This window comes from Theobroma umbraticum, unplaced genomic scaffold, assembly GCF_002168275.2.
Source record: "Theobroma umbraticum cultivar Fairchild unplaced genomic scaffold, ASM216827v3 scaffold_95.0, whole genome shotgun sequence".
Lineage (NCBI taxonomy): Eukaryota > Viridiplantae > Streptophyta > Magnoliopsida > Malvales > Malvaceae > Theobroma > Theobroma umbraticum.
Window position 1 is genome coordinate 147,602 of NW_018397257.1, and position 23,833 is coordinate 171,434.

At 34.1% G+C, this 23,833-nt stretch overlaps 1 protein-coding gene across 4 annotated transcripts in view; it reads right to left on the minus strand.

Moving 5' to 3' along the window:
- Window positions 1-9,609: 9,609 nt before the first annotated feature.
- The window catches only part of LOC110413025 (SH3 domain-containing protein), a 35,032-nt gene continuing 20,808 nt past the window's right edge, over window positions 9,610-23,833 (minus strand). For 2 of the 4 annotated variants that reach the window (XM_021423735.2, XM_021423733.2), the window contains exons 16-27: window positions 19,964-20,065; window positions 18,201-18,377; window positions 17,940-18,128; window positions 15,474-15,715; window positions 15,244-15,390; window positions 14,879-15,074; window positions 12,176-12,304; window positions 11,912-12,055; window positions 10,751-10,813; window positions 10,491-10,670; window positions 10,138-10,197; window positions 9,610-9,894 (exon numbers count right to left, since the gene is read on the minus strand). In XM_021423735.2, coding sequence (XP_021279410.1) covers window positions 9,820-9,894; window positions 10,138-10,197; window positions 10,491-10,670; window positions 10,751-10,813; window positions 11,912-12,055; window positions 12,176-12,304; window positions 14,879-15,074; window positions 15,244-15,390; window positions 15,474-15,715; window positions 17,940-18,128; window positions 18,201-18,377; window positions 19,964-20,065 — 1,704 coding nt within the window. In that variant the 3' untranslated portion in view covers window positions 9,610-9,819. Of the gene's footprint in view, window positions 9,895-10,137; window positions 10,198-10,490; window positions 10,671-10,750; window positions 10,817-11,911; window positions 12,056-12,175; window positions 12,305-14,878; window positions 15,075-15,243; window positions 15,391-15,473; window positions 15,716-17,939; window positions 18,129-18,200; window positions 18,378-19,963; window positions 20,066-23,833 lie in introns of all 4 variants that reach the window. The other 2 variants (XM_021423734.2, XM_021423732.2) reach the window with 1 other exon arrangement.

Below are 23,833 nucleotides of genomic sequence, written 5' to 3' on the forward strand. Positions count from 1 at the left end.
TGAGTTTTAAATGCAATTTTCTATTGATCTCTTAATCGTATTCGAATTTGAAGATAACCACTATGCAGATCGATCTTGGAGAAGATAATAGCACCATGCAATTGATCAAACAAATCATTGGGTCTAGGAATGGGAAAATGATACTTGATAGTGATTTTGCTCACGACACAACTATCAATGCACATACACAATGTTCCATCTTTTTTTGGAATTGATAAAGCAGGAACAAAACTGAGGCTGACGTTTTTTCTTACCAAGCCTTTTTACAAAAGTTGTTTGTCTTGATGTTGTAACTCCTTATGCTCTTGTTGACTTATGCGATAAGTAAGCTTGTTTGGAATTACAAAACCAAGGATGAAATCAATGGCATGCTGAATATCTCGCATTGGTGGTAGTCCTTCAGCTTTCTCATCAAGTAGAATATCACAAAACTTCTCAATTATGGGGTTGGCATCTTTAGATAAAGGAGAAGATACTTCATTCTCCTCACAAACTAATAAGAGGTATAAGAGGCTTGACTCACCATAAGCTTTGTTTGTGCTAGACATAGTGATGAGTGCTTTATTTTTCTCGTCTCTTTGGTCAGTCTTCTAGCTTTAATGGAGTTAACATAATTTTTATTCCATCCTTAATGAAGGAATAAGTATTCTTGTATCCATCATAGTGAGCTCAACAACCATATTGCCATAGGCATCCCAACAATAGGTGGGATGCGTCCATTGGGATAACATCACACCAGATTTCATCTTGATACTTATTTTCAATAGAGAATTGAAGACAGCAACACTTCGTTACCTAACTTTGTTTCCTTTTCTTAACCATTATAGCTTGTAAGGATGAAGAGGTACTTCAGTTGAAAGTTTCAACTTTTCCACCATGTAGTTGGCAACAATATTCTCATAGCTTCCACTATCAATAATGGCATTACAAACCTTCCCTTAGGATGTACACCTTGTATAGAATATGTTGTGACGAAGCCAACTTTCATTTTTAACCATCATAGCTGTGTTGAGATTACTATGAAGAACAAGAGCTTCTCTATAGTCAGCATAAACTTCTACTATCTCTTCATTGTTAAATATTTCTAGCTTATCATTTACTTCTTCCATGCTATAACTTCTTCTTCTACTAAGAAGATAATTCTTTGTTTTGGACAATCAAAAGCAATATGGCCAAATCCTTGGCATTTGAAGCACTTCTTGTTGACATTAGAAGCACGAGTAGAAGTAGTCTCTTTATTATTGTTGCTTACAATTTTGAAAGAGTTTACCATTATAGGCAAAATAGTGGCTGAACTTTGTCTCTCATGATTTGAGGTGGAATCTTTTTATTTAGATGAACTCATAAAGCTTTTCTATGATCATTGCTTCTCAACCTTTAATGCTAATTTGATGACATCATTTAACTTCCAATATGGTTGTTGTTGAAAAATATCTACAATTTCAACATTGAGACTGTAACACCCCGTACCGTAGTATAAGAGCCAATATGATCTCATCGACGAGACAGAGGGTTGATGGACCTAAATTTAAGTGCGAAAGAGCAGTGATAGGCGAGAGAAATATTTTAAAATAAAATACTCCATACACTAGAACATGATAATTAAATAATAATAGCTTGCCGAGGATGAATTAGTGAGATAAAAAGGCAATTCTGAACTGAACCGAGACAAGTGAGACATTTTGGGTCCCGATGAAAATTTTGAAATAAAATAATATTTTTTAATAAAATAATATTAAAATATGAATATTTTATCTGTGATTGAAGTTAGTCATGAAAAAGAAGAATATGACTAATTTAAGTGGGGGAGAAGAAGTAGAAATGAATTTTGAAGAAAAACGATGTTAGTAGGCCCGCATGCCTTTATTAAATAGAGAATGAGCAGATAAGTATATATTTAAATATTATGGTGACACCTTGATAGGGTGCAAACCTTATAATATCTTTGTACACATGTAAAGGAAAGAAAATAGGAGGAAATTGAAGTTTAAAACATGTTAGAAAGACTAAATTGTGAATGATGAAAAGTTCAAAGGGTCACATTGTAAATAAAGAAAAGTTTAAGGACTTAAATGTAATTTATAATAGTTGAAGTTAAATGGATATTAACTAATCAAGAAGAGTTAAGTTATGTAATATATGAGATGTACATGTGAAAGTTAATATTACATGCAAACTATAGTGTGCATAAAAAGTAAAAGTTAGTGGGAGACATGTGGGACCCTACCATGTGATAGTTGATTAAAAGGAAAAGAATAAAGAGTATTGAAGTGAAAAAAAATCATGGTTTGGCAAAGATAGCCCATGGTAAATAAAGTAAGAGTGAAAATGCGATTTGAAAGAAAAAGAAAGAATAATTTGGTTGCATGAAAACTTATTGGTCTTGAGGGAGGTCAAATAGGATCCAAGATTGGAAAAATGCATGAAATCTTATAGGTGCATGGGACGGCAAAGGCTATTGGTAAGGAATAATATGCATGAAACAATATTGGTGCATTTGGTGGTCAAATGAGAAAAGTGAAATTGGTAGAAATAGGTGGCAAAGGAAATAAAAAAAATGATAATAATAAGAAAATGAGGTGGTCGATGGAGGATAATTAAGATAGATTTTGGACTAATGAGCCAAAAGGGCAATTTGTGCATGAAATGTGAGTGGGGAGTGAGTTGGTCCAATCAGAATAAGAAATAAATAAAGGAATAAAAAGAGAGAATGGAATAAAGGAATCAAGAAATAAAAGAATGAAAAGGTGTGGAAAATGGGTGTGGCAGGTGGAAGGATTTTAAAGGCTTTTGCCTTGTGCTCTTGCCACATAAAAGTGAGAAGAAAACATGCCAAAATGGCATGAAGCTTTGGGCAATCTGCCCATGAGAGAATAAAGAGAAAAGGAAGGAAAATAACGTAAAAAGCAAGTAACATTGGGCAATCCCCGCATGTGAGCACAAAATGGGGAAAACAAAGTCATTTTCAAAGCTTATGCATTGAAGGTCCGTTCATACCCAAGTAAGAAGAGAAGGGGAGAAAGAAAGAAAGGAAGAAAGGGGGAAGAAGAAAAGAGAAAGTGAAGGTTCGGCCTAGTGAACCCGAGACAAGGAAGGTAAGTAAAATTTTGATTTTTGGTTATGATTTCTTGACGAAATGAGTTGGTATTGGTGTGAGTATGTTTGTGGCAGCAAAGGTTCTCCAAGATTTGAAAGAAATGGATGCATGCATGTGGATTAATCTAGGAATGCATGTTGATTTTGGAACTAGACAAGCTATGGGTAAGTATTTTAGTCTTGAAATTACAAGTAAACAAGGAAAATGATATGTATATTGGTTGCCTATGTTTGTGGCAGCCATGGTGACCATGGATGTGAGGAAATTATGAACTATATGTGTGGAACTCAAGCTAAAACCGAAAGGTAAGCATGTAATGTGATTGTATGGTGATGTGTTGGCATTGGTTAATTGATAGTATATGGATTGTATGTTAAATGATTATGAGTAAGGATTAATGAAAACTATGACATTATTGATTGATGTGCTGCCATGCATGCGAATAAATTAAGTGTATAGAGTTTATATGATTGATAGGAAGGGCATGACTAAAGAAAGTGTGTTGTGGTGGCATGCCAAAGGAGATAATGGGGTAACCGGTGAGTGGAATTAGCTAAATACACTCCCGAATCAATACCGACGTAGCGTCCCTCTATTGTAAGGTGAGTAGAGGTGCCTATTTTAAAAATCTTCGTGCTATATATAATGATTTACGTTAGTAAATATTGATGGTTTTCCTAAGTGCAATTGTAGATAGCATGAGCTGCTAGCCTTGTTAGGCAATTTTAAATGGATTTACAACAATTTATGTATTGCTATGGTGGAACGCATGAGCTAGTAGAAACTATAGGAAGTTTGTGGGTGCAAATTATTTCAAAAGAGTTTTGGACATAACTATAGATAAACTATATATGTAAAGAGCTTTTGAAACTAGGAAACAAGCCTTTCACGATGTTTGTATCAAAATCTGTGCCTTGTGTTTTTGTGTGATATGCATAGCTAAGATCATTTGTTAAATGATGTAAAATGCAAAGTTCTGAGCTTCGGTTTTATTCCGATCTTCGTACAAGTGATTACACCATGCCATTTAACTTGAGAAGTAATTTCAAAGGGGTTATCAAACCTTGATTTGAAAGGATTTAAAAGGAAAAGCTTTGTAAAACCTGATTTGGTTTTAAAAATGGTTTTGCTAAACCAAGAGCGTCGAGAGTAGGCCGGCTGTCACTTCAGTTAAGTGTGACCCTTGTGCACAAGTGAGCTCTAACTAGAGAACTTTTGAGTCACCGACAGACAGTTAGACGTGGCTGGGGCCATAGTCTGTGATTTACATGGCAAGGCCAGGGGTTGTTATATGTGGCTAGGCCACTAGTGATATTCGCAGTTGCGACTGCTTAATTTCTCCGATGTAGGTCAACATCGTCAAGACTGTCATGGCTATGAGAATTTGGTGGAGCAGAGCTCCCGGATGTTATTACATGAAAATGGATCCACGAGTGATTACTATACTTACCTACTCGAGAGCCTTGTGAGTTTTCGATGCATACTCTTTTGCATGGTGGAGATTTGAGATTTCCTTGCAGCTCCCCTGATGTGAATAAAAGCTTTCAGTGCTTATTTGACGAACATGAGGTGTTTTACCAGGCCGTACAGTTGATTTCTTTACATGTCACATATTTTGGGAAAGTGCATACTTTATATCGTTATTCATATTTGTATAGCAAGTAATGTTTTTGATGTTTGAACTTAGTTTCGTAACATTGTTTTCGGCATCATTTTGCCAAGTGAAATATTGCATTATGAATTACGTCATTATTTTTACAAGGCACAAATATCTTACTTATGATTTGGTTTCTTAAGACTATGATTTGATATTCCGATTTTATTATTCAACTTATCTACCTTACGCTTGTTTCCCATCTGCAACCTTGCTCACGGAGCCGATGATCACTGAGTCCGTGAGACTCACCCGTTTATTTTCCTTTTGCAGATAGTGATCAGCCTAGCGTGCATTCATCGGTAATTTCAGTCCACCGCGGATAGGTAAAGGCATCTCATAACACTTTATTTCGAGTCACTCCGCTATTAGAGGTCGAATCTTCATAATGTAAATTATTATGAAATTAGACAGTTGTGTCAATGCAAATGTACATTTGGAGATTATAAGTTTTGATGTATTATCCTTTATGATTATGTGGAATAAAGATTTATTCAATTTATAAAGATCATTATTCAATTCTCTTTACAAAGAGTTTTATTAATCGAAATAATTTTATAGATTGATGGTATGAATATGAGGTAATGACTAATGTTTTAAGTAAGGCTTGTTCGAGACTTGGTGGGTTCCCCAGCGAGACTCAGACGCCGGTAACGATCAAGGAGCGATCGTTATAGAGACCCCTAAGATAACGAACTATAGTTTGCTCTTCAAGTTCATGACATCGCACTTCATGTAAAGTTGTTCAAACTCTATTGTCTATTCTTCCACATACATTAATTTTTGCCTCAGGTTATAAAATTTGATAAAAATTTCTTATCGGTAATGCTCAGGAAGGAACTTACGCATGAATTCTTGACGCATCTTATCTCATATCTTGATCGTGTTGTGACCTTCTTTTTCTAGTTGTCGTTTGAGATTTTTCCACAAAATTGAGGGAAGCTTCTTTCATTTAATTGCAACAAGCTTCACACGTTTTTCATCAAGAATATCCTTGAGCTTAAAAACTCTTTCGACTGTTTAGAGCTAGTCAAAGAAGTCATCAGAGTGAATTCTTCCTTCAAATTTAGAAATGTCGACTTTGATTCCCAAGTCTTTGGTAGCAACGATTTTCAGTTGATGTATAGGTATTTCATCATTAGAGGACATATTTTGATGGAAAAGGTTGATTTCATCCTCTTCATTACTAGATCTGCTATTATTGATTCAAGAAACATCATGTCTTGTGAGTTGCTCTTGTAATTCTTGAATTTGATGACGTAGTTCTACAATCTTGAACTTATGATCATCTTTTTGATGACTTTAGCGTCTTGATGACATTTTATTTTATGGTGATGATGATGTTGTGACGGACACCAATCATGGCAAAGTTAAATACCCCACTAAGGTGAATCACCAATCTTTGCAAGATTGAAAACCCCACTAAAGTGAAAAATAGCCAAAATCTCACTTTGATTTACCCTTAATTAATTTTTATAATTACTATTATATTATTTTATTATTATTTTTCTTAATTAAAAATAACTCCCCATGAGGAGCACCGAAGCTCCCCAAAGGAGCCCTTGTCAGAGCTACCCATCTAGGGAGCACTAGGTGCCCCCCTTCCTTAAGAGCATTGGTGCTCCCATCTTTTGGCCGATCAATACTCTTTTTTTTAATTTTTTAATTTTTAAAATTTTTTAAAATATAATAATAATTTTTTAAATTAATAAATAAAAAAAAACATTTTAGTCTTTTTACAACTTTTATTAACGATGTTTGTGCTCTTAGGGCAAAGTGTTTATTTTGAAAACTAATGGACCTCCGTATAATTTAAATCAAAATTTATGGAGGTCAAGGTATTTTACCTTTATGTTTATGATGATCTATGCTTATGTATGTATGACGATGATGATGCCAAATGAGTCTATTGTGATTAAATGATGTTTGAATGATGTAAAAAGACTTGCTAAGGTCTAATGGGCCATACACATGTAGCTTTTAGTGTCGATCACGATCCCTCTAGAAAATGGGATATGACATCTATCCTCCATTCTCAAGGTGGCATCTAACCATCCACACTAGTTGTTGGTATATACCCTTAAGCTAATTAGATTAGTCAAGAAATATTTATTATCATTTAATGCATACTTAATCATATAACTATATATGATAGAGGCTTTCCTTCATGTTTGTGCAATAATATTAGATACTAATTGGATAAAGCTCATGGAGAAAAAAGACCTTGTAAGAGAATTGTAAATTTGTTACAATTATGGTATCATTATGCATCAAAACCATGTTCCTAAAATTGTTCTTAGTCCTTGCATTGTCAAAATAGGGCATTGAAAATGCTTAAAGATTGGTAGATGTTAAGCCTTCTTACTTGGGAAGTAATCAATCGATCTCATAGACTAGAGTATATGGGATACTTGAGGATAACATGTGGGTGCTTATTAAAGAAAAAGTTCATTGAACATGACTTGTTATGAGAACTCCATTTGACATTTCATTTAAGTGTCTATGGAATATGTTCTTATGTGATAGTCGTGCAACTAGTCCTTGAACTTGAGACACTAGGTCATCTCGTATCCGAATTGACATTCTTTGATTTCACCCTTTCGAGTTTAAAGGCGATCAAGTGCCTAAACAGAGTGGTTTTAAGTATGCCATGAAACATACGAAGGTGGATGGGTGGTCAAGAGAAGATTCATCATTCCAAGTGATATGAGAGAATATATCTCACTTGTTCTCAATTCTAAATTAACTTATATAAAATCTTTGACTAAAGTATGATAAATTTAAGCAAAGTTAGTTTCCTAAATTCAAGAAGTTAGTCATGAATTATGAGAACTAATATGAAATGTTATAAGTAGACACTGAGCCATGCTTTATAACATATTTAAGATATTTGATGAAAAAACTACATTACACTGAAAGGCTTATCATTGAAGGGCTTTGTCAAATTCTTTAATTGATTTTTTAACATTTGGATGGTCATGATGTGTTGCTAGATACCACTCATGATCTATAAATATAAATCAATTATCAAATTGACATTTAATTATGATTTATATGTATTACTAACATATAAATTTCGAGCTTTAACATAAACGCCAAGCATGATTTATCACCTTGATTAACATAAACGATTTCAATGCCATATTGATTTCAATAAATCTAAATGTTTGAGCACAAATGTTTTCAATGAAGTTTTTGAACCTATTATGAGAATATCTCTACTACATATTAATTTTCAATAAGGACAAGCTCTTTTAAATTTTTTCATTCAAATTTCCTATAATGGATATATGAGGTACAATTAATGTATGGTTAGGTGAATGCCTAAGTTGAGTAGATACCCACCTATAATAATATGGATGTGATTGTTGAATAGCCCACCATTCTATATGTGCTAGTGCTAAGATTTGACCTCATGCTCAATCATGTCACTTAATGTGTGTGAATCATTAGACTTTCCTAAGCTTCGAGTTGCCAAAATCTTACTCGTCTAAAATTTCGAGCTTTAACAATCACCTAGCACAATAAATCCTATCATGAGTCTCCTAGTTTCTAGCAAAACCCATTTCCAAAACTAGTCGAGTAATCGAATATCCTTTGTTAAAATTCCAATAAGTTTCCAAACTTTAAACCAAAACCATATATTAAACAACTTTGAGTATCCTCACTTGCATAACCTTTTTGAAGAATCAAAATCCCCAAAATCCTTGGCTCAATAAAGGGATAATATGTTGAAATTCGTAGAAATATAAAGTTATGTTATAATCATAAGTTTCCAATCCAAAAATGCTAAATCTTATCTTAGATTCAAGTTTGGAAGGTTAGATCTTTAATAGATGGGTTCTTAAGAGGTTGTGAGAGGGTTTAGGGCCTACTATGGACTAATTTTAGACTAAATGAATGAACAATAAAAAAAATGACTTGAGTTAAGGCTTATATTTTTTTTCACTAAACCTTAAGGGATATTTTTTTATAATTGAGAGGAGAGATTCGAACTCTACTCTTTAAGTAAGAGGATAATGCATCAATCAATAAGCCAAAATGCTCGAGTGCTCTTTAACCTTTAAAGGTTGATCCTCAAGCTTTTATTTTCTACCAAGTTGTTGGGGATCAACCCATTAACCTCAAGTTGGGGGTCGATCTTTGGTATTTCCAGAAGTTATTCCAAATGTTTGTTAAGTAGGGATTGATCCTCCCTTCCTCAAGGATCAATGCTTGATACTTCCAGTAGCTAACTTGACCCATAATACCTCTAGGGATCGATCATCCACAAATATGACACCACATTTTGAAGAATTTTAACATCAAATGGTTGGAAAACCCATCCAATTATCACAACCAAAATATAGTTCATAAAAGGTTTATATTTTCTAAGTTCTACATAATAAAAAATTAAAGTTTCACAATTTATAACACTATTAGGTTTGGTTGAGGTTAGTATAATCACTACGTGTTAGTATAAGTGCTGCAAGTACACAAGTTTGTAAATTATAAGATTTAAGTTTGTAATGGCTCATCTCACAAAAGTTTTGCAAAAGCTGATAATTTCATTAGTTTAGTAATATATATTATGTAAAAGAGATCCACATACAATAATATAATAATAATTTTAAATTTTAAATTATTTCATATGATTTATAATTTATTCACCTAGTTCATGCATTCCAAATTTGACATTAATAGAAAATACCTATTCATTTTAACTATGAAACACATTTTCAAAAAAGATTAATATTTTCAATCGATTTGATGCATATGAAATTGACTTAAAACTTTATGTGCACAACCGATACAAGTCTCTCCCTCCAAAACGAGTACATAAACAAGAAAAAGAAAAGCTAACTAAATTCTTCCATAGTTTATGAAACCAAACATAGGAAATAACCTATTGAATGATGCATCATACAACAACATATAAACAGCAAAAGTCAGCACACTGCCGATTTTTCTGTCAAGTTTCATGCTCGAGAAATATTAGTAGATTGCCAAGAAAAACTTTATAATCATAAATTTTCAAAAAAAATTATCTGAGCAGAAAAGAATAAAATTCCATTATGACATGGACAACTTAAGTTTGACTGACATAAAGAACAGGAACCAACCCAGCCATTTTACCATCCCGGCCGGGCCTTTTCTTCTTCACCTGCAGCAAGTATGGGAAATCAGTACCTTAGCCATACCACAAACTTCTCAAGCATAATAGTCTACTTCATATTTAAGCTAGTTATAGCAAAGATAAGACAATATTTGGAATGGTACGAAAGGAAAAGGAAAACAAAAAGTCAAAATTTAGCAGCATGTACTCCATAACGGAACCATTAAAAGATATTAGACTATCTAATATCTAACCATGGCCATAATTGAAAGCTTCTCTTTTAGTACTTACATAAAACCATCCATCAATTTCGTACTCAATCTCAACCTCTTCTCCAGTTGTTAAACTCAACTGCAATCAAGGAAACCATGAATTAATTTTCTGCAGATAGGCATCCAAATCAAATAGAGATGATTGACTTATAGCAGCAAGATTAATACTCAGATAAATCACATGGCAAAAACCTATTTAATTCAAACGTCTACACAGCTATATAACAAAATCTTAATACACAACTTCCCACAGAAACTGAAAGAACTAAAAGCAGGTTTCATGCTGAAACACACGCAAGCACAACTGTTGAGAACAATGAAATATAAGTTCTAATTTGAAGACAAATCCCAGGTAGCAAAAAGTCAACTTACCTCATCATCTCCACCAGCACTGAAATCATACAATGCTGTCCCAAATTGCGGATTTCCAGAAGACAAGCGATCATCATCCTGGGATTCAAAACCCTGGGACCCACGCCCAGCTAAGGGATTCTCAAATGACTCATACTGTTCCCTGCCAGGTGATGTGTATGGTGGAGGCTCTTCTCTAATCTGAGAGTGTCTGATGAATTAGAACTAAACCATAAATCAGCAGATACATTAATAGATTGCTTAGGCAAAGGAACACTTACAGGAGAACCAAGGCCCTCATACATAGATGAAGGATTGCTAAATCTGCTTCCCCCCGATCTCTCCTGCTAGAGAAATTGAGCCATGTCAAAATGGAAAAATGATAAGAACAACCACAATGACAACAGAAACAGTTCATTTCACTTCGTTAACTATTAACAAGCAGAGTTCTTGCTACCAGAACAACGCACCCAGCTCCATGAACACGCACATGCACCAATAAACAATTTTGTACCTTACGTCAAGCAGCAATCACGCTGTAAATGCATTGATAGTCTTCAATATATATATGCTTGCAAGAGTATCTGTTAGCGCAGACAGTCCCATTCCCATTTGAGCTGAGCTCTATATAGTTGAAAATTATGACACTAAGAAGGGTGGCCAATTGTAGCATTGTCAGGGGCTTACCCTACCCTTTGTAAAGGATGCGCTGCCCTTACATTTACTTGAATTACTACTATGAGTATAGTATCTTACACAGGAAAGAGAGCCCTTAACAGTTAAGGCAGGAACTTAGAAATTTCAAGGGGGCACAATGCTACCAGCTGTACTGTAACATCACTAATGAATAACTAAAAACAGAAGCATGCATTAACCTTCCATGTTATTTATATTACCACCTCATAATTTGATTATGTAACACATCGCTTTTATATTAAGACATTGGAAATCACTCTTTGTAGCTTAGTCTAAAAATGATTATATAGTTGGAAAAGAATAAAGGTTTCATTGAAAATCAATACATAATAATCATACATAATTAATCGTTTACTTTGGGCCATATATATTAAATTGGACATAAGCTTTTCTTTCAAACAAAACAATTATCTTAACAGCAAATTAAGGGCATATCTAATAGTAGAGGGAAGCATCACTTTATAAAATCAAAGGATAGTACAATCAAATAGGCATACTCATCAGCACTAGTTTCTAATCAACCCATGAATAAATAAAAAAAATCAAGTGGCTGTTGCTTAAAGTTAGTAGGTAACCCATCCTTCCAGAAACTAGAATGAATGAATGGCTACTTCTACCCTATGTATATCAAAAGAATTACTGGATCATCTAAACACTGGTCCAGCTTACACTTACAGAAAAAATTATGCACCTAAATTCAATAGCCATATATTATTGAAATAGAATATTGACTGCATTATATATACCGCAGGTTGTGAAGCCCCATAAGTAGTTGGCCGTGAACTGAACAATGAAGGATAGCTCATTCCACCAAAGTGGGATGATATGGAAGTTTCAACTGATCCGGTTGACTCCGGAGAAGATGATCCTGATGATCTGACATCGTCTTCCTGCATTCAGATAGCCACTGAAAGAGTCAAATATCTCAAATAGCTAGGAAGTGTACATAGTTCAAAAGTCCAACTCAACCTATACCAACCAACTTCAGAGGGATTTGGCAGAGTTCATACCTCCATTTCTGTAGTCTCCAAAAGTGTCTTGGCCCACATATCGTCGTAACTAACAGAAGGTCTGGAGATAATGTTCTCCTCATCAACATCTGGAGCATCAGTTCCAGCACCAGCCAGAAATTCATTGACCTAGCATACAGTAGAGATGACGTGAACCTCACTTGGAACATTAGTTGTCACGACTAAAAAGATATAGTTGCATTGGAATTTCTCTTCACAACAATAGAATTAAGCCTCATTTGCTCCTGAAAAGTAACATTGGAACTTCTCTCTCGACACAAACATTATTACACAAGAAAAACTTTTGTAGATCATCCTCAGACCTACGTGAGACTGTTTAGAGTGTGTTCTGTGCAGTTCACAATTAAACATAATATAGGCTAAAGATATCACACCTTTTATTGGTAAAATTAGATATAAAAATGGAAATAAAAAAGAATGGCGCAAGCTTTAATAGCAGGGTCAAAACCATCCAAAAAATGAGCTTGACCATTTAAATGCAAGAATGGTACTCCATAAAACCTAATAGGCTCCTATCATGTTTGGGAGGTAATGCATCCCCACAGATATCAAAGGTCCCTTCCAAATTATCAAAGCTCACAAGCATAAAAACAGTTTATGATAACACCAAGAATGCTCTCTGCCAAACGATGAACTAGAATAGTAATGGAGAAGCATCGAAGAATTTGCTATGTTACAACCTATAGTAAATAATTATGTTTTAAACTTTAATTAAGGTAAATTAAATACACTATTTCAAGTTTTTCCACATAAAATCCTTTTTTTTTTTTCACTTTTAGCATCCATAGGGTTCAGTACCAATCCCAAAGTTGGTTACGTTGTTAGTTTTATCCTATAAAATTACAAAAATACCTCATGTCATGGTCCACACCAACTTGCAAAGTATTGTCCGCTTTGGCCTAATGTTATCTCACGAAAGGTGCCTCACAAGTTGAAGCTGGTGTGAACACTTAAATATTCAAGTCTTACCCTAGTACACAATTGATGTGGATTTCATCGCTCTCCTCTAGGACCATGCCATCCTCCCCGATGTGGGATTCATGGCGCCCCTCTGGAATCGTGACGTCTTCCCCCATTCCAACAAGGACCCACTGTCCTCAACGGCACATTGCTAGTACCCCACAGCCGGATCTAATACCATCATGGTCCACACCAACCTGCAAGGTATTGTCTGCTTTGGCCCATTGGGCCTCACGATTTTGTCCCGCAAAAGGCACCTCACAAGTTAAAAATAGTGTGAACACTTAAACCCAGTCTCACTCCAGCACACAGCTATTGCGAGATTCATGGCTCCCCTCTAGGACCATGACATCTTTCCTGATCTATTATTCATGGCTATCCTCTAGAACCATGACATCACATTCAAAAAGTATTGTTCTCATTCACCCTTAAGGGCATTCTTACAACTTTTCAGGTGAAATTAATGACATAATCCCCTTTGGGAACAGAACTGGATCCTAAGGTGCCAAATGTGGTGAAAAATATCACAAAGGTGTCAAATAGGAAAACTTTAAACCAGAAGCAGTGCAAGTGTAATTTACCCTTTAAATTAAATGGTTGGGTGCCTCATGTGTAACCTTTTAGCGAGTTTGGACTAGCAAGGTTAGATGAGGATTATTTGTCATCAAAGGCTAAAACTAAAAAGCTGCTGTAGCCTAGCATATACGCCATTTAGGCTCAATTTCAGTAGCCATATTATTTTGTTTGTACCATTCACTGGTTCTACAACACTAATATTTCTCCTTGAACTTCAATTCTATATCAATTTCAGCCACATTTCTATTTTAATACCTCCTACTTCCCTACTACATCAAGTACCTTCAAAGAAGTCCCTCCCCAGTAAAACTCAGCACTCAATTTCCTGTTAAGTTGGAACTTGAAACAGCCACGCTCGTTATGCATGAACAGCGTAACAACACCTACCCGTATACATATTGAGGGAGATGGTTATTGGGTACTTAAAGGATCTTTACAGCAAGGATTGTGCACATACCACCAACAAAAAATTTGGAAATGTTGACTGCTGAACTATTTTAGCCCGACCAACCAAAGCAGCTTTGTTTTAGTGATTAGCAGCACTAGTAAAACACTTGATTCCTTTATAATTTCTCAGGTTCTAGTATAAAAGTAAATGACCATATCATGCAAACAAGAGCTAATGAATATGTCAATTCAAACTCAATGTGGAGACTCCCCTTAGTTTTTGCTTCTTCACATAATACTGGATTACATAAACCGATACTACGTTCAATTCTCAACTCTTATACGGAACACATCGGAGAGATATCAAGAACTTGTCAAGAAGTAATAAGAGCCTCCAGAGGTTATCTAAATGAAAACCATTTCCTAAGCAGTATTTTGGTGTTTGGTTACTGCATAGTGGATTCTTCCAGATGGTAGTCATCATTTTGTACAATGAAGCACAATCATTTTAAATATTATTTATAGTTTCAATCCTCAGAGAGCCTTCCAATTGATCTGTGAAACACTTTTTCTCCAACATAAATTACTGATCCTTATAATATTTAGTCCTGTGAATCTGCCTCACATACAGTTGTACATTTCCCCCTCCCTTCCTTCCTCCCATCCCCAAAGGCCCCCAACTAGGTGTTTCAATTCAGAATCATAATTCTTAAACAGAAGCATGCTAGAATCAAAATCAAATAAAGTATAGTTTCTTACCCTGTTTAGTGCCGGGACATCACCAAGGTTGACTGCCCAAGCATTTACTAGATCATCATCGAGTGTATCAGATTCAGTAGCAGCCGGTTTAGATTCATAAACAAGATCAGAAATTCCAGTGGCAACAGCTGGATCACTCAAACCAGTTGATGCACTAATATTATGCCGTGTACGGTATATGTCAATAAGTTTCGCACTTCACAAAGATTAGAGGGGAAAAAAGAACCGTCAGAAAAACTTGACTTTCAAATAGAATGAAATACCATAAACATGAAAACAGAAGCATATGATGAATTTCAAGTTGTTCAAACAAGATACAGTCTTGTTTTTCCTTTACCACTACAAATAAATGTAATAGGTTTTACCTTATTGGCCCCAAAGGGAGATACTTCGCTCGTGGAACATAACAAAACAGTGAAACAAGATCCAGCAGCCTCTCATGGGTTTCATATAGTTTCTTAAGCTCTTCATCTTTCCATTCCTTATTTACATTATCATGGTTGCGTATTTCCCTGATTATGGACAATAGGAACTCATTCATCTTTATGAAAGGAAAGGAAAATTGCCATTAAGCAGGAAAGTTTTACACTCATACTTGATCAAGTCATCTTGTGCTCTATACATTTCATCAAGAACTTTGATCATTGGAGTAATTAGAACTCCGAGCCCTGTACCACTGGCTCCTTGATCTTCTCCATTACTAAGATGCATTTCTGATAATTGAGACTGTACACCACCCTGTGCTAAGGCATGCAAAAATTCATAGATCTGTAGCCTAAAGGGCTCACCAGACCGGATTGCTACTGTTGTAAGAGCTTGAGCAGCAACAATGCGAACCTAAGACGTCCATATGAATCAAACAGAATACAGAAACTTGGAAATTAGAGCAACATCACATGTAGTACCTTACATGATGAAATAAATTTCAATGATAAGGAATGACAGAAGCCATTGCCATCATAGCCAAAGCAAAAGATTACCAAGGATCACATCAAAAAATTTAATGCTCATGTCAATCAACAAAAACTAAAGAAAGTTGCAAGATTCCAAAAGTAATTATTTACAATGAATAGTTTTACTGTCACATGTCATAGAACTTTCATTTTATAAGGCAACCTCTCCAGCAACAAAATGAAAATTATATAAATTTGTCTCCTAGGCTCTACAGTGACTCACTTCTAAAGATCAAGAAAGTCGAAGATACACCATTTCTAGCAAAAATGGGGACAACTGTAACCAATTCAATAGTCTACACAGAGCAAGCTGGAGAAAACATAACCAGGACAACAAATTCTTCACAGCCCTTCTCCAAATAGCTTATTGCCTGACTAAGCTTAGGGCAAACAGCGACAACATAAACAACACACTAGAACAACCATTATAGCCAAAAAAAGTTTAAATACTCAAAGAAAGCTACATCAGGGGTTTCATGAAGGTAAGATGAGTTATTCAGACTTTCCATTTGCATTTTAAGATTATGATAGTTAAGTTAATGTCTAAATTGAAATGTTTTTTTTTTTTCAAAATTTTGTAGCTATTGATATGAAGGTAAAAGTTACATAAATATTTTGTGTTAACACTTCATCTAAAACAATTTTTATTAAAAAAAGTTAATTTGAGCAGGGTGGCTTGGTTGTCTAGGTGGGTGGGATGGGTGCGGCAACCCCCGCGCTTGCCCTGCTCCATTGCCATCCTTAATATTCTAACAAAACCAAGATGATCCATCAGGTTGACGCCACACAAGCTACTGTCTTTGATGCATGATACAAAGAAACTAATTGAGGTATTAACTTACTTAAAATTTTCATTTGTTATTATGCTGTATTTTACTGGTTTAATTGTAATTTTTTTTAGGTTTAGGTTTGTATTTAGTATTTTACATTTTGCATTAGGTTTTAGTATCTTAGGGTTTTCCTTATCCCATTAGGTTTTGCTAAGAGTTAAGTATGTTAGTTTTCTATTTTCAGACACAAATATTTAATGAACTGCTAATGTGAATAGGAGTTCTATTTCTTTTAGGATTAGGGAGGATAAGAAAACCACAAGCATGTGCAATAAGCTTGTGATGTGCAACGATGTAGAAACTGGATTGTGATGTGCAACAATGTAGAAAACCCAAAGATTTGTTTGGATTGGGGAGGGAAATGGAAGGAAATGGAGGGGAAATGGTACCTTTTCCTTATAAAACTTTTAATAGAGGGAGTTAAGACTACATATACCCCTCCAAAATCCTCCAAATTTCATTTTTATTTTTAAACCTCAACTTATTAAAAAGAAATCAATTTATATAAAACAATATTTCCCTTATTTTACTATTTCTTTTTAGCATATAAAGCAGATAATTGTTGAAGGGACACAATAAGCTGTCATTTCTTTCCCTTAAAACTCTTTAATCCAAAAAGGCTAGGAAGACAACCATCCCTTCCCATTTCCTCCTTTTTCAGTAATCCAAACAATAGGAAACTTATCTTACCTTTGCACTCTTTTCCTGTCCTTCCAATTCCATTGATTCCCTTCTTCTCTTAGTTCCCACCATAAGCTAAGGCTAAAATTGGTACCAAACAGAAAGCAGTGTGAAAAAGAGGAGAGACGAGTTTTACCCAGGTTTTGTAGGAAACAACAGTGAGAGGAAAACATCATTCCTACAAAATAAAAGATTCCCTTCGTTTTACTTTCTATCTTTTCACTTTTCTTTCTTACCAGGCAAAACCTATGAATATGAAAATAGAGGATACTGTAAGGAGAGAAACTAAAGGGAAAAGTGGATATAATGCATACTACAAAAAATTAACCTATCCATTTGTAAGGAAAATATAGAGAATTCCCATAAAAGCATAGATCCACAGTGTCAACTATATGACAGAAAAATATAATTATATTACACACTAGCACGTATTAGGTAATGCAAGCATATGCTTAGAAACCATCTAAAGCCAATTATAGTTCTTAGTTAATGTTGCTACTGGCTAAGCACAGATCATGCTATGTTTATCTCACTCCCCTAGCAATACAGGAAATAAAGATTTAACCACAGAATAAACACCTCAGTTGAAACTCATACCTCCCAGCTTCCGCTGAAAGCACACCTTTGGAGTCGAGTCAGTGCACCAGCTAGAGTGGGATTACGGGAGCTGGCAGCAGCAACCATTTTATCTGCATCTAACATCATTAATGCAGTACCAGGAGGTGTTGCAGATTCCCAAGCATATTCTGAAGCAGCATAATTAGCATTTTCCCCAAGGAACCACACCTGACAGCTTCTCACTTTAGCATAGCAGTGACTGAAAATGCAAGCATAATTCTATTGAATAACAATCCTTACAGCTGCTTGGACTAATCTCTGTAATGCCAGAGCTGACTTTGGATCAGATGCAGATACCCTGTCTACTGATGTAAATCCTGACATTGATCCAGGCTGTGGTGGTGGGAGGTCAAGAACAATAGTGACTGCTTCCAATGCTGTATGTTTCCCATCAGGACCAGCTCCAACAAGACATGTCTAATAATATAGCAATAATTCAATCAATCAATACTATGTTTCATTGTCCCCAATTATATAATATTTTAACTATAAATAGGTAAAGTGGGTGAACACTAAATCAATGCATATTATTGTAACTTAACATAAAATTACCTACAAGCATACAAACAAATCTATTACATACTTAAAAGGAAGCCCCGAAGCGGCTTCCTCATTTTGCCACGTGTCAGCATCCACAGTGTTGGGTTGTGATTGGACAGTGTTGTTCACTCGCCTGGAACATGATGTGAGCTTTTTATCTGTTTTTTTTTATTTTTTTAATACTCTGGTAAGTGATTGGCTGTCTTTTGCTGCATAAAAAAGTGAGGGTTGATCTATTCTCTCAATACTCACACACAAATTTACTGTGTGCATTATTGTCCCCTTTAGGGAATATATATATATATATATTTCTTATAAACTAAAAATATAAAAAAATATATTTGGGTGGATATTCGGGATTTCATCCAAGTTTGAAGTGAAACAAATTTTTAACTTTTAATAAGACATGATAGGAATCACAAAGTGGATTAATTCTAAATAATTATAAAGGCATAAGATAAAATAGTATTAATTAAAATTGAAGATTACTTAGAAAATTTCATCATTAAAACTAAAATAATTTTAATAAGTGTAATTAATATTCATTTTATTTTGACTTTCAAAAAATATTCATTTTATTTTAATAATTTTATTGTATCAATTATGTAGCTTATCAATAATTACTTTTAAAATATTATATTTTCTCAATATGAATTTGATTTTGCTATTAGAACCATGTAATTAACAAAATATGATTATATCAAAATTAGCATATATTAAGATATAAAAAATCAAATGTTTTCAAAAAAATTATTTAAATAAAAAATTTTGCTTAGTAAGACATGAGAAAATATTTTTAAAATAATGATTTTTTAAAATATTTATCTTTAATTTATCATTATTACTATTATTTATAATGTTTTTAAATTTAAAATTATGTCTCTTTAATTATTATTATTATTATTTATAATATTATGTAATTTAAAATTATTTTTAATAAAAAATTGTGGGGCACCACTCTAGTACATAGAAGATGATAAACTTAAATGTAAAAAGGACAGACAGCTAGAAGCAGGTAGCTGAATAATATGTGCAAAGTATATGATTAACCTACAAAAAAGAGTAAATTTCATGCATTGTTTCTAAAGTTTGCCTCAAATATTCTTTTCGTTCCACCAATTTTGAACGTCACATTTACGTTCTCAAACTTCTAATTTGTATAAAAAAAACTCCCTCCATCTATCTAACTGCTTACTCCTTCCTGCCAGCTAGAAGTTACATCTAAGCAACACGTGTCTACCAATTGGTGAGTTCATGGTTTATTTAACAGTAAGTTAACAGAAGATGTTTCCGATAAGAATTAAAAGTTTGAGAATAGAATGTGCTATTATAAACTATTAGAATGAATATGATATTTGGGTTGAGCTTTAGGGACAACGGGAGCAATTTACTCTACAAAAAGTAAAGGCAGATAAAGCAACAGGTTAAAATTTATTATAGAAGAGAATTAAAAGGAAACTTACTTTCCAAAGAAGTTGTAAAACATCGGCGTCGATCTTCCCTGGAACTTTAGTAGCAAAGATCCTTGCAAGTTCTAAAAGAGTGACAGCCATATCTGGTGTTGCCTGATAAAGAAGTGAAATAAATCAATAAATGTTCTAGGGGCAGAGCCATATCTAGCATCATCATATCATGTTTCTGCATTCGCACCAAACCTAAATGAGCTCAAAGTTTTAGGGACACAGCACCATGTATATATGCACCAATAAAATCAATTGTTGATTATGGAACAGGTGGTAACACTCTTCCGGCCACATCCACCTCTACCCAAAGCCTAGTGTCAAATGTAGGACCTAAAACTCTTTCAATGGAGGTAACACCTAGAAACATGATACCCTAAAATCCAATGTTAGTCCATAACATCCAACAAGATTCCCTAATGGTATCAAGGGATTTAAAGTTATACCTTTTTAAGTGATTAAAGTACAGATGTGATCCCCGTACTAATGAAATCAGGTAGTTGGGTCCCTTGCCTTATATTTCAATAAATTAAGTCCATGTATCTCTGTTAAGTGTTGATTTTGGTCACTCTATAAATAAGCACCATTAAATTGATGACGGAACAGTTAAACTGATGAGAACCATCAAATTAATGATGTTACAAGTTACATGGCATTTTTTGGACAACTAAAAACATGAAATATCAATTAAAAAGAATTTTTTTCAATAAAAAACACTACAAATGAATTTGTCGACAATTGGAATTATGTGTCACATTCCAAATGGTAAAAAGACTATCATGTAACTTGTCACATTAGAATAAAGTAGCCATGTCACCAAATTTATAGTCCATGTCATCAATTCAATGGTTCACATCATCAATTTAAAGGTGCTTACTGATAAGGGACTAAACCAACATTTAATAAAAATACAAAGACTTACTTTGTTAAAATCAAAGAAGAGGGACCAAAATCTACAATTTGATAAGTACGGGCACCAAATCAATAATTAACCCTTTTAAACCTTTGGCTTATGTGAGACCAATGGCAAAGAAATATTCACCAGGCTAGTCATCTCACATGATTTTATTTTCTTTTTAATTAATTTTATTCAACCTACCATATTATTTGAAGAAGAGATATCTCCGGGGTTATCATTTGACATATTTGGAGCCTATTTAGTTTTAAAAAATCTTTCCATTTTCCATCTCCATTTTTGCTCTAAACATTATAGATGACATAAGGCAAGTATTTCAATTTTGGAAAACTAGAAATCAAAAGTTTCCAAACTTAGTTAAACTAGTTGAAAACAATTTAAAACAGTTCTCCACTTTTCTGGAAATCAAAAAGGGTGTCCAAACTTAGTTATTTGGTTATTCATTGATCATATACAGACTAAGAAACAAAAATTCAAACTAAACAAGAACTTGGATTTTAGGATTTATCTTTTTATAAATAACAAGATTATTGTAATAGAATCTTATATCTTCAAGTCTTTTAGAATCGACTGCATTTTGTACCCAAGAGGAATTTTCTTTTGCTCCATCCCACTCTCTACTACAATTAATTTCAAAGACAAAGGGATTCCATTACTTTCCATCAAAGTAGACTACAAAGTCTCAAAAAAGATATTGGAATTTCTATTAACATTTCTACGGACTAGAAGAATTTCATCCATCATTTCTATGGACTCAAATTCTTGAAAATTCTATGTGATGATTTAAAATGAAAATTGTGGTAATCAAAATATATAGAACACTAATCAAGAAGCTGAACAAGATGATTTTGTACATCCAAATGTTCCACCAATCTGCAATAACTACTATAACGATGATGATGTACATTAAGTGATTATTAAATTGCACATGATTCTGAAGTATTGAGGAATGATAAAGATCAAGTTTTTGCCTGAAACCCAAATCCTTTTGCTTCTTTAATTACAGGAGGTCTTGAATTTGATCCTACATGGAAGGTGCTTTCTCAGTAGAGAAGCAATGCATTGACTTTTCCTAAAGATTGTATAACATTACCATAGTGTATATTGATATGTGTATTAACGCATGTTTCTTACCAGTCAATCTATAAATAAATAAGTCTGACATGCATGCTCAGTAATTTAAGATTAATCACAACAAGGTCAATACAAATGCCAATTTGTTTGGGATAACAGAAGTGAGATGATTGCTCAGCTACCTTGTTGCTTGAGAATGAACATTCACCAATACAAATATAACCTATGTACAGTCTTAAATCTAGATATTTCAATTTCTTTAAGTCATTATAACTTGACTTTGTCAAGGTCAGGGTTAACTATTACATCAGATGTTCACAACATTTTAGAATTTACCTTCTTTAAACAGTAGTTATTACACTATTGAAATAAACTCAGATTTTGATTATCCAAAGATTACTCATCTGCTTCCAAGTTCTGTTAACTAAACTACCTGTAGCCTTTCAACTGATTTGGGTTTTGAAACTAGCATTTTGAAACAATCAACTACCATCTTCTACATCATATCATATTTCAACACAGTGTCTCTAAAGTCATAATCCCAATCTTTGTAAACAAGTCAGAAAACGCTCTTCAGTATGCTGGAACAGCCTCGCACCATAGATCCCTACCAGCCTTATTTAAACAAAATCAAGCACCTTTGCCCCGGAATTTTAACACTAAGAACTTTAGGTATTTTCTATCCTCTTTCCAAAAAAAGACCTCTCCAGAAATTAACCTGAAACACCTTTTCTCCACTGAAAGTGACTGCAGCAATGTGCTCCATATTACAACTTCCAACTTTTTGCTGTCAATCCAATTAACAAACCCATTCAAATTCGCAATTGTAAACCATTTCTTTTACACCTCCAAAACCATTTTTTGTCCATTTTTTTCCAAAAGCTAGACTACCACACGCATCTCCTGTGTGATTTATTGTATATTCCTTGCCCCATAACCTTTTGGCTTCTTTTAAATTGACTTTTACTTATTGTATATACCTTAGATTGCATTTGGTTCTTTACAGCTCCAAAACCTAGAAATCATTTCTTTCTAATTTTCTCTGAAGGCTTGAGCACTACACAGCCATTTTGTGTTAATAATTTCAACACATTAGGATCAATGACCCTTTAGCTTCTTTATATTAACTTTTATTCACAATATTTTGACACATTTTAGGGGCTTAAGTAGCTAGATCTTTCAGATTTTTGGTTTAGATTTTAGCATTTTTGGTGTTTTTCTAGTTTGAGTTTGATTACTTGTTAAGTGATTAATTTGATTATTTTAGTTAAATTTTATGTTATTTTGTTTTAAATTACTTTAAGAGTAGTTATTGCTAATTTCTCTTATGACTTTTGTAGGAAATTGATGAAAAAAGCTCATTTGATGAAAATCAGTGCAAGTATGGTGATGGCTTCATTTATATATGTTTTGGTATTTTGACCATATCTCTCTCTACAAAACTCTATATGAGGTGATTCTTGGACCACTAGAATTCTAAGAAGAAGGGCTACAACATTTATGTTTACCAATTCACCCAGTTCTGACCGGATTGTGGTCAAAATATTTGTTTAATTTGGAGCATTGAAGCAGTACTCATGGACTGAACATGATGCAGTATTTGGAGCATATCTTTCACTCTTGAAGTCCAATTGACATAATTCTTAAGCCATTAGAAAGCTAAGAGATAGGACTACAACTTTTATGTTTACCACCTTTCCCAGTTTGCAACAGATCATGGTGAAAATCATGTTTGAAGTTGATAGACCGCTACAGCACTGTGAGAACAAGGTTGCAATGCTGGTGAAAGGAAGCTCACGATATGAACTTCCAGAGAGCTTAGCGCTGCAGCGCTAGAGAAGTAGCGCCGTGGCGCTAGGTGATTTTCCAAAAAAAAAAAAAAA